General features: G+C 28.4%; 1 protein-coding gene across 1 annotated transcript; it reads right to left on the reverse strand.

Annotated features, from left to right (window-relative positions):
* Positions 1 to 7,041: 7,041 nt before the first annotated feature.
* On the reverse strand, positions 7,042 to 11,647 carry LOC111639098 (glucose dehydrogenase [FAD, quinone]-like). Its single transcript, XM_023384878.1, has 11 exons — positions 11,570 to 11,647; positions 10,944 to 11,177; positions 10,677 to 10,866; positions 9,699 to 9,830; positions 9,385 to 9,506; positions 9,142 to 9,312; positions 8,611 to 8,758; positions 8,345 to 8,499; positions 8,021 to 8,195; positions 7,266 to 7,488; positions 7,042 to 7,189 (listed from the first exon to the last, which is right to left on the reverse strand). Exons 1-11 carry the CDS (start codon positions 11,645 to 11,647, stop codon positions 7,042 to 7,044), a joined length of 1,776 nt encoding a protein of 591 aa, XP_023240646.1.
* Positions 11,648 to 11,952: the final 305 nt, after the last annotated feature.

Below are 11,952 nucleotides of genomic sequence, written 5' to 3' on the forward strand. Positions count from 1 at the left end.
TATTTTCTCATCCATATGACATAAAGATTATAACAGAAGGTAAAATATCTACATAAATTTTACTATATTTACATAAATCGTTGCATTGTATAATGTTTGTATAAGTTTGTACTTGTATATATATTTAGTATATATGAGTTTTTGTTTAAGGAATGAAGTACTGTTTAAAATTGACATCGACAGAACCAATGCAACGATTCGGAGCTCGTCCTCTTCCTTACGTTATGCCTGGATGTGAGAGATATGAGTGGCTCAGTGACGAATATTTAGGTTGTATGGCTGTTGCTTTCCCTTTTACTGCTCATCACTTTATCGGGACGTGCAAAATGGGTCATCCTACTGATCCAACTACAGTAGTTGACTCAACTCTTAGGTAAATTAATCTAGATGCTACAATGCAAATCTGAGTATAATTGTAAAATTGAAATAATAATGTTTATTTACTAGAGTTAAAGAGATAAGAGGATTAAGAGTAGTGGATGCTTCGGTTATTCCAAACAATATAGGATCCCACACTATGGCCCCGGTTATGATGATTGCTGATAAAGTCTCGGATTTCATTCTAAGTGATTACAAAAGAAGCCATAAATATGAATACAGAAAGTAGTTACTATTGTTATGAATTTAGAGATGTAAATAATACAAAAACATGTTTATAAATTTAAAAATGTGCTACATAATTTTTATTTTTTAAATTAAATCATTGAATACAAATGAAATGTACATTAAAAGCAATATTACAGTCGACCCCCCTATAACGTGGGTTCCTATAACGGAAATTCCTATAACGTAGCGAAAAAATTGTAGCAATATTCGTATAAAGGAACTCCTAAAACGTCGTCGCAGACTCGTGTGGCGACAAGATTGATAGAATCTGGACCAATAGTGGAAGAGCATCCGAACTACTTTCCTCCAGCCCTGCGCCACGCTACAAAGACTTTAGGAGGCTAAATTGAGTTTGCTATCTTCTGTACAGTATTATATATAAATTATATATATATTAGGTACTGTACATTAATTATATATTAATTATATATAAATTAGGTACTGTATATATAATTATATATTAACTTATTGTATTGTAACTTTATTATAATTATATATATAATTTCCGCCGTCTAGCGCTACGCTACGAAAATTTTAGGCTAGTAAGTTGAGTTTATTATCGTCTGTACAGTATGTAAATTAGGTACCGTAAGTCTAATACAGCACTAATTTTACACATTTCTTGTGAAAGAAACATTTCTTATTCAACGGCCATAAAAATTATTTATATTAATGATGTCTCCAAAGGTCAAGTTATTTTTCTGCGAAAAATTCGTTATCAGAAATCGCGGCCGCCGTTTCGTGTGCTGTTCCGCGACGAAGACAAGCTTTGAACAACGGGCGTAGTCGAACGGTACACACTCGGTAAGTAATCCTATAATTTTTTGTTTATAGCATAGTTTATACGGATTACTCCCAAAAAATTATACGTGTTTTGGAAATGTTGAGTGGAATTAGTCTAGAATCGGTTAATTTTATAGAAGAAAACTTTTCAAACAGCCTTAGTCCGTAAACTTCACACGTGTCGGGCTGCGATTGGCTCATGTATTTAATGACTCCTACAACGTAAAATTCGATTAACGTGGAACGTATCTAAGCGTTATAGGGGGGTCTACTTGTATAGAAATTTTTCTATGAAAAATTTTATAACTTACATGTAACAGTAGACTTGTTTTGGTGTAATAGTTTCATCTTGGATGGACAAAAGTATAGCTGTTAAGTTATTTCATCCATCTATATCAAGTCCAGTCTTCTCTATAAAAGATCCCGGGTGCAAGAAACCCTTCCGGGCTTTAAAATATTTTTCAAAAATAAAAATAAAAGGATTCGAAATAAATGTATATTGCGTAATATACATTTATATATTTATATAATATATATTTATTTAAATATGCATTTTTTTCTGTCATTAATCATTTCAGAAAATAACAATCTTTGGCAGTTTCCTTTTCGATATTTAATATAGCAGGTGCATTTAAGCATTCTTCACACATACTTGATCGAAGATGATTCTTTATTAGTTTTCATTTTGTAAAAGAAAACTGCATTTACTATAGTAACTGGTAATATAAAACAATTTTTAGTACAGTTAGCACATTTGGAAATAGTTTATTATAATTATTTAATATGAATTGCAATATGTCTTGCACGTTATTTACATCTTTTTGGTCTAAGATCAATTCTCGTAACAAATCAATTTCCTGGATCAAGTCTTCAGTTATATCTTTACTATAAAATTTTACAAAATCTCTAGAACGGTTTTCTAGTTCATATTTTTCTAATGTTTTTATATCAATAATTAATATAAAATCAGAAATAACATTGAGTATATTTTTAAATCTCTCATCTATTTGTCAATAAGAGTATCAATCACAACGTTGAAAAAGTAACATCTAAATTCCTCTACCAAGTTTTGTAAAAGTTTATCTTCTGCTCGTTCGGAAAATAATCTTTTTCTTTTTCGAATTATTTTTCAGGGAAGTCTTCTGAAATATTCATTTTTGCGTGGTCTAAAAATGTCTTAAATTTTGGATTTCATTTTTAATTTTATCTACTAAATTAAAAAAGCAGAATCAAGAACAATTGTTTTTGCTTGAAATAGTTTGTTGATATTATTAATTTTTGACAATATTGTAAACCATACCGATAAGCATAAAATAAATGGCATTTTTTCTAATGAATCTAGTAGAGTTTTAACTTCGGATACTGCTGCGTTGTCGTTACTTGCACCAATATACAGTAGACCCCCCTATAATGCTGTTGATAATTCCTTGTTATATGAATTCCATATTGTATGAGTCACTTAGATTTTACAAACATGTGTGCCGGGCTGTGAACGGTTCGCATGTTTGTAAAATCTAAGTGACTTGTACATCATGGAATTCATATAACACAGAATTATCAACAGTGTTAAATTTGTATATATATAACAGTTGTATATATACAACTGTAGTTAAATTTGTATATATATAATATTCGTAATATGAGTATTGATTTTACTAAAAAACGTGAAGTAAAAAGTTTAAAAAATAAGCTTTTAAACAAATAATACAGTCTCACACTAGCAATAATGTGTTACATTTCATAACTTACTTCATCTATGTTAAGTAATGATAGCTGTTAAAAATAAAAACTTTCCATTCAACCCTATAAAATTAATTGTATAAAATGCTCAATGAAGTTTTTCTTGACACTAAGAATTTTTATCTACTTTTTAAAATGGTTTTAATTAAAAACATCAATTTAATTTATACTTTTTAAGAAAAGGATTATTTTAACTTTGCGTATCATTTTCTGCACTACTATTTGATTTTAGTATTCTTTAATTGTATTATAAAAATTGTAAATCTTTATATCAATCATCTGATAATTCATAGTATATTCATTAATATAATATTATGATTTATCAAATTTATTGTTTTACACTAAATATTTAATTAATTAATATTTAAATTCAAACATTAATTATATGTTATTGATGTTTAATTAAATTAATATTTAATTAAACATAAAAAGCTTGCATGTAAATATTTGCATATAGTGTTAGAAATTTCAAAATCTATTAATTTATAAAAATATATAAAATTTTCAATATATTTTACATCTTATAATTTATAAAACTAAAACCAGGATTCTTCAAGAGGAAGTTTTGAAGATAGAGGTGAATCTGATGATAGTTTACCACCAGAAATACCTGAAAGAATATCTCCAACAAGCATTCGACGGATTAGACGTGAACATTCTCTTGGAGAAGAAGGCACAACACTTAGGGAAGCAATTCTTCGTGAAGGACATTGTAATGCAGATTCAGATTCGGATCCACTTTATGCAGCTGTTGATTACTCAAAGAAAAAATCTCATACTCGTTCTGCTCCACCTCGTGTGAAATTGGAAAGGAAAAAATATAATGATGGTAATGCATCTATATTGAGTTCTACAGCATCAGAAGAACAGTGTGATTCTGAAGCTGATGTGCGACATGATTCTAGAGTTGATTCTGGTTCGGTTGATGTGGATACACCAGCATGCTTGACTCCAAGAAGCCCATTAACACCTAATGCTCTTGTTTCTATCTCGGATCCCCCAACTAATGGAGATAGTTCGGATGGTACATCTCCACATTCTGATGGTAAGAGAAAACCTGTACCCCCACCACGCTCACGAGTTCCAGCCAAGCCAAAGGCAAATAACTGCTCTAGTTCTCCAGTTGTTTCTCAGGTACAATCACAGCCAATGGTGTCAAATTCAGAAATGAATGGATCTAAACATGGTGCTTCGTCTTCTTCTAGTGACAATTATGATAATGTGGAATGNCCGAAAAATTTTTTTACAATATATATTACTGGAGGCAGAATCACAAATTATCAAATTAAAAGAATGTGATAAGCAAAGTACATAAATTGCATGAGGGTTTAAACTAATTATTCTAGATTGTACGCTTTTATATTTTCCCTTCATATTGCTATCGTTATCGTATGCCTGTCCTCTACAATTCATATCTAAATCAGACTCACTTATTTTTTTTGAAAGCTATTTGCTAGTCATATCAATTACTTCAATAAACCTTATAAATGACTCATTTATAATTTATTTTTTGTCTACAAAATTTACATATCTAATAATTATTGAAGTTTGTTTCTTGTGAGAATTATGAGTACACTCCATTAGGATATTATAATATGTGGCTACTTTTGAATCGTCTTTAATTTTTTTAAAGACTTCATTATCTAATGCTGCAATAATTTCCTCTTGAGATCTGAGCCGAATGGTGCACATTTCATTTTCGTATTCTTAATTCTGTTTACCTAATCCATTAGCACATGATCATATTTATTTAATAATTCCATTAAATTTAAAAAATGTCCATTGTTCTGCGCTCCTATTGATTCAGGGGATTCCCGAAATGGCAGATTATTACTTGCTAAAAAATAGAATGAGATTTACAATTCTTTGGAATAGTAATTTTAGTCGATCCGTTTCTTCATTTATATTAATTTCATTTGCTCTGTTAACAGCCGAACATAAATTAAGCCTTTTCAATAATTCTACCAAGCAATAAAATAATTAAAACGACCAACAGAAAGCTTATTATCTCGAATTAAAGTTGACAGTTTTCTCCATTTATTAAAACCATATAGGGGAAGGTGGGGCAGAATGAGGACGTTAAGGTTTGAAAAGTCATAAGATGGCAACCACTTTAAAGAGAACAATAATTTTTTTTTATTCTCAGCAACTACGACATTCGGTAATATATAATACAAAATTTAATTTTTGAAAAACGTTTTTAAAAACAAGAAAGTTTAATATTTTAAAATTATACGTAAATGCACCATCTTGTCCCACCCGTGGGGTAAGATGGGAATATTATTTTTATATACAAGAAAAACAAATTAAAATGGTTAAACTGTCGTTTTCTTCAATATTGGCGCAAGAACAATGTGCCCATTTATCACAACGACTACATTTATTATCATTTTCCGAATAAATAAATATAAAAGTTTGAACTTACTCGTATTTACTTTACCAGACAATACTGTCACTTCGCGCATGCTCAGTTTCGCTATTTTGTAAGCAGACGATAGCTTTTTTTTCGTGGAAAAATTTTAGACTTACGAATTTCGATTGTTATGTCACATTTTATTTCTTGTTAAGATAGTATTTAAATTTAAAAAATGTTTTCACAAATAAAATAAAACGTAAAATCATAAATAATAAAGTAATACAGTATATACTGTATAAATTTATTACAGTTAGATATGATTTAAAAGTGGAATATTTCATTTTCTATAAAAAGATCATTTATGAACTTATTATTTATATTATATATTCGAAAAAATGATATAGAATTATCAATAACAACGAATTTAAAACTAGTTCACTGCACTATATTGCAGTGCCTGTAGCCAGCAGAGTTGTCTAAGATGGGGTACCCCATCTTGCCCCAACGTGCACTTTTCATACTTAATGCGAACACGGGTCAACTTTATTTCAAAACTAAACAATTTCAGTCTTAAAGGTTACTTCAAATACCATAATATCTTTATCTAAAAAGTAATGTAAAAGTTCACAATTATGCTTACTTTGTAGAAACTTTGTAGCGGGCGTAAAACTAGACGAAGTATTGCTGAAATATGGAAAACGTTTTTACTTCCAAACAAAGAGAGCGATTCGGACGTTCTCTCGTCCCGTGTTCCTTTTGAGGTTAACATTTAGTTCCCCAAATAACAGCTAGATGAAAGCGCGTTAACCAACACCATGGCCCCATCTTGCACTACCTTCCGCTACTGTATAAACCGTGTTGATTGATCTTCTCTTCTTTTGGAAAATAATACACATCAAAAGCAAAACACTGAGTCTTGATCGTCCGAGTAAACTAACCAGCTGAGTTTCACTATTTGGCATTTTTAAAATAAAATATATAATAACGTTTAAATCAGAGCGTTTAATTCATGATAATGGGCCCCAGCAATCGTCACGATTGCTGGGGACCGGATGCATTTCACCCACCGCACCCTCAGCTGGTCGGTCCTGTCGACAAGTTAAAATAATCTTCTGTTGAACGTATGATTCGTGTTACTAAGAATCACACGAGCAATGAACTCTCATTATTAAAGCATGTTGACTGGTAAGTTGTGTTTACGATAGACGAATTAATCAAAAAATATACCTAAAATACAAAAGGAAAGAACAACTTTTCTGAAAATTAATGCAAATTGCAGGATGGGAATTGTCCTCCTAAGACTTACGAACGTCATTATTTCCATTAATTTTTCAGCTTCATTCACTAAGCATTAAAGAATGCTTTTCAGAGAAATATTTTTTTTACTTTAATTGATACGAATTTTAGTATGAAACAAAGCTTTAAATGTGTATGGAAATATTAGTGATACTCTTTAAATTTCTCAATTAAATTTCTATGAGAATTATTTAGGATATTAATTCGGTAAACGCAGTAAAAACAAACACAATTTATTTTATTTCAGAAACAAATTATAGTCATTTATTTCTACTACTAAAATAATCGTCTAGTATGAAGTCAGCAGCTTTTTCTGCAATCATTATAGTTGGAATATTCGTATGGCCTCCTATCATAATTGGTATAATAGACGCATCGACCACTCTCAAGTTTTGAACTCCTTTCACTCTGTTGATTACCATAAAATAGTGTTATTTTAATAAGTATATTTTCTGTAAACATTAAAAATCCGAAAGATACTCACTTGAGTGTAGGATCTACTACTGTAGTAGGATCTTTAGGATGCCCCATTTTGCACGTTCCTGCGAAGTGGTGTGCTGGAAGTGGGAATGCTATGAGCATGCATCCCAAATAATTATCACTAAAGAGCTCATATTTCTCGCATCCTGGAATTACATATGGTAGGGGACGAACACCCAGCTTTTTCATGGGCTTAGATGATGCCATTTGTAAACAGACTTTTAAACCTGTAAAATATTTTTAGTATAGACTATAGAAAATATATACCGGTATTTATGTAATGAATTTTACCTCGCTCGACAATTAAAATTATTTTTAGATAAGGTTAATTGTAGATTAGATATTTAGATATAAGTGCTTAGAGTAAAGCTTTAGAGTATTAAAACACTATACAAATTTTCTTTAACCATATTCTTTAAATGGATATAATTTATGTTTATTAAAATTTATAAGAGTAAGTAAAATGGAAATTTTGTATAATATTTTCTTTTATAATTTCCGTAAAATTATTCTATTAAAATATCTCTAATAAAACGACGGATGAGAAACGAAAGCCAAGGTTTTATCTTTGTGAAAACGTTGTATTTATATTTATTGTATATTTATTAAATTACATAAATATTTTTAAGGTTAAATATATAAACTGTAGCTTATATATACTTTAAAAGAATGATAATTTAAAATCGAATATCATCAGTTAATAATAATAATGCTATAATCATAAAGTTTTATTATTAAAATAATTTATTGAAACTTTACCTTCAACAGAAACTTTTAAGTCATCAGTATGCGAAAAATAATTTAGGTCAATTAGTGGATATTCATATGGATCGGTAGATTGAAGAGTTACCACTCCTTTGCTCTTAACTCGTGTTGGATTCGGGATACAAGTAATTGTATCTAGATATGAATATTTCTCAAAAATTTTCTCTAGCTGCAAAATAAAATATTTAATATATTTTACATTTACAAGCAATATTCAAATCCAAATACTGTATTACAGTTCAAATTTAGTTTTTACATAATAATAATTTACTTATAGAATAATTCGTAAAAAGACAGATATTTTTAAATATTACATACTTCTTCGACAGCTCCAGACATTTCTCTTAAGACGCTGTCTGAAGAAACTGATCTCGATACCCAAAATATTTCCAAATCGGGCCAATCTAAATCTTTATTATATTTAGAATTCGCAAATCCGATTACTTCTACACCTCCCAAAGAAGTCAACGGTCCTACAAAGAATTAATGTTTTCACTTAGTGAAGAGCTTCAACAAAATAACTCTTACCTTCTCTTTTATGCAGATAAGTTTTTTATTTATTATTAAAATTTAATTTTAATTGCCTGTTCCATTGATTAAAATATCCGTAAAATCTTCTTTTGTGATTCTTGTTTCTTTAAAAGTATATGTATCGACGATGAATTGAAGTCCCAATGTAGATACGTGATCGATTAAGTTATTGCCAACAGGTAGATCCGATTTTACGGGTATCTGCAGCGAAAAATAAGATTTAAATATTAAATAAATGATTATAAACAAAAGAAATGATATTTCTGAAGGTATCTGATAGAAGTATGAAATATTTAGGTTATTATTAAATAAATCTTCCAAATACAGTAAAACCTGTTCAAAACAAAACCTAATTAAACGGCAAGAATTCTGCGGAACACAATAATTTTCTGTGTTAAAAGAACAGGCTCAACACGGAAACCTGCCAAACCTGCCAAAAATATTCGGTACGTGTACACAGGTTTTACTATACATAAATTGTGTTTACTTAATTTTTGATTTTGTAGTAAAATTATTTTCAATTTATTTTGAGGCTTTTAATTTAATAATTATACACAGCGTACAGTACAATAAGTGATACTTACACGAAATTTGTTTAAAACTTCTTTAGGCCCAATACCTGACAACATTAAAAGTTTGGGAGAATTAAATGTTCCAGCGCATATAATTACTTCTCTCATTGCAATTGCTCTAAAGGTTTTGTTGTAGTGATCGAACAATACTCCATACGCACGATTATGTTCATCGATCAATATCTGTAAAATACAAATAAACACTTAGTAATAATTTATTTTATCTTTATTTTTATAATTGTAAGTTTTATTTACTTTAGTAACATAAGCTGATGTAACAATTTCAAGGTTTCTTCTTCCAACTACAGGATTAATAAACGCATGAAGTGTCGACCATCTTCTTCCTTTGTTAATTGTACCTTGAGGAGGCATAAAGACTGGAAATATTTAAACAAATTTAATTTAAAAGATCAATTTCTATTGAAAAATATCCAGAATAGCTGCTTCATAATTATTGTAGAATGAAACAGAAAAACTATAAAATAAATTATAATAAGAGTTAATGTATTAAGATGTTTAAAATTTATTACTTTAATCATTTTAAAAACTATTGATTAACAGATCTTTACCTGCTTGATTTGCTGCGTTATAATCTCCTAGAGAATATCCAATTGCTTTTGCTGATCTCAAATAACCTCTCACCATTGGAGTATGAAATGGTGGATATTGAATAATTAACTCCCCATCTACTCCGTGATAACCTATTTATAATGATTCAACAAAAAATTAGCTCTATCAAAAGTTAATAAATTTATATAGAATTTTCTAAATTTATATACTTTCTAAAAATTACTTCTAAATTTGATATTACAGTGTATTGAATATGTAATTACATTAATCTTCGAGATTAAAGAAATTTGGAATATATTTTTATAATTGTGTTCTAATCACTTAATTTACCAATTTATCCTTAAAATAAATAAATAAATAAATATTTGAAAATNTCGATTAGAGCATCTTAGAGCGTCAAACTAATCTTTCTAGATGATTTATCTTTAAAATAAATAAATTTATTTATTTATTTATTTTAAAGATAAATCATCTAGAAAGATTAGTTTGACGCTCTAAGATGCTCTAATCGAATTATTTTCACATAAATACAAGGAAATTTGATATTTCTAGAACAATTAATAAAATATTGATAACTTGATACGTAACATAGTAGGATATAACATATTTTAAAAATTAGAATAATATATATCCATTTAAACCCATTGATATAGCCTATACTAAAAATTTAATTGATTCATAAAAGTATAATTTGTATTATGTAATCTACGATGCTTAATTATAAAAAAACTTGCTATTATAATCAATAAAATTATGTAATATATGATATAGAGAACTAAATTTCATTTAAACTCATTAAAAAAAATAAATAAATAAAATTGTTGACAGAAATATATATACTTTTAAAATTATTATTATTTATAAGTCATTGTATTAACAGTTAGAGAAATTTAATGATTTTATTACCAAATTAATAATATTCAATAGCTTAAATCATATTATAATTAATGTTAATTAATATGATGTCAATTCTTTACCATTTTTAACAATTCTACGGTTTCGATTATCTTCACTCTTGAGGAAATAAGGAAAAACATTCCTCCAATCCCATCCAATTGCACCGTTCTTAGCCCAATTATCGTAATCTTTTCTATTTCCACGAACGTATAGGTTATGATTAAGCATTGGTGTTCCACCCAAAACTTTTCCGGCTCCTAAATTAAATGACTAAATCGAAAAATTAAATATTCTCTAAATACAATTTTTATTCATTACAATTAACAGAAAAACAATTGCGAACTTACTCTTCCTTTTATAGAATGAGCAATTCTTCTGCTCGGTACAGTAGGAAAATCCCAATTATATTTAGTAGCTAATGCACTCATATGAAGAAATGGAATTTCGGATATTAGAGCTGGTCTTTCGCCCGCTTCTAACAAAAGAACATTGATGGAGGGATTTTTGGATAATCTATTGGTTAGGACTGATCCACCCGAACCCGAACCAACTAAAATATAATTTAGGAATTGCTGATTAAACTGTATTTACCATCTTACTGGTGAATATAAATAAATATTTGACTTTTGAGAGTTTAAATTCAATTTTTCGTAATCAGCATTAAAACATAGTAGCCATTTTAAAAATAGTCAATAGAATTTCACGAATAATTTTAGCTTCTTAATTGTAAGAATTAATTCTCAAATTCAATTTAAAATGAAAGTTTAATATAAAATAGAAGAAATATAGATTAAATAAACTACAAAATACATATAGAATAAATTCTTTTTCTTACCTATAATATAATCGTAATAGTTGTTGCGATAATCAGCGTACGATAGAGAAATGAAAAACAATATAAAAATAATACAAAACTCCATATCTACAGATATAATTTATAAACGGTTAAAATGTAAGAATTCAACTTTTATACCTGAAATCCGTTAATTACAAGTATAAAAATTATATTTTTCTCGAAATAATTTGGGCAAATAACAGTTAAATAGGACATAGAAGTAAAAAGTAATTACTTTGTTACCTTGCGTGTCCTACCATTGACACTTGAATAATTTTATGGAATTATGTAAGAAAAAATGATAATTTGTTTAACTTTCAAATATTAATACAATTGAGTCATGCTTAAAATGATATTCGGAAAACGACAATCAACATATTCTATATTATTGCTTTATATAATTAAAGCTATTTTAATAATGCGAATAATTTTAAAAAGTCAAATATTCAGTTTATATAAGTTTTAAATACGAGTATATAACTCACAGTAAAACCTGTATAAATTGGCCGAAGTCATAATCG

The sequence above is a fragment of the Centruroides sculpturatus genome, unplaced genomic scaffold (genome assembly GCF_000671375.1).
Source record: "Centruroides sculpturatus isolate CEXI.00-Female unplaced genomic scaffold, Cexi_2.0 scaffold1071, whole genome shotgun sequence".
In the NCBI taxonomy this organism is placed as follows: domain Eukaryota; kingdom Metazoa; phylum Arthropoda; class Arachnida; order Scorpiones; family Buthidae; genus Centruroides; species Centruroides sculpturatus.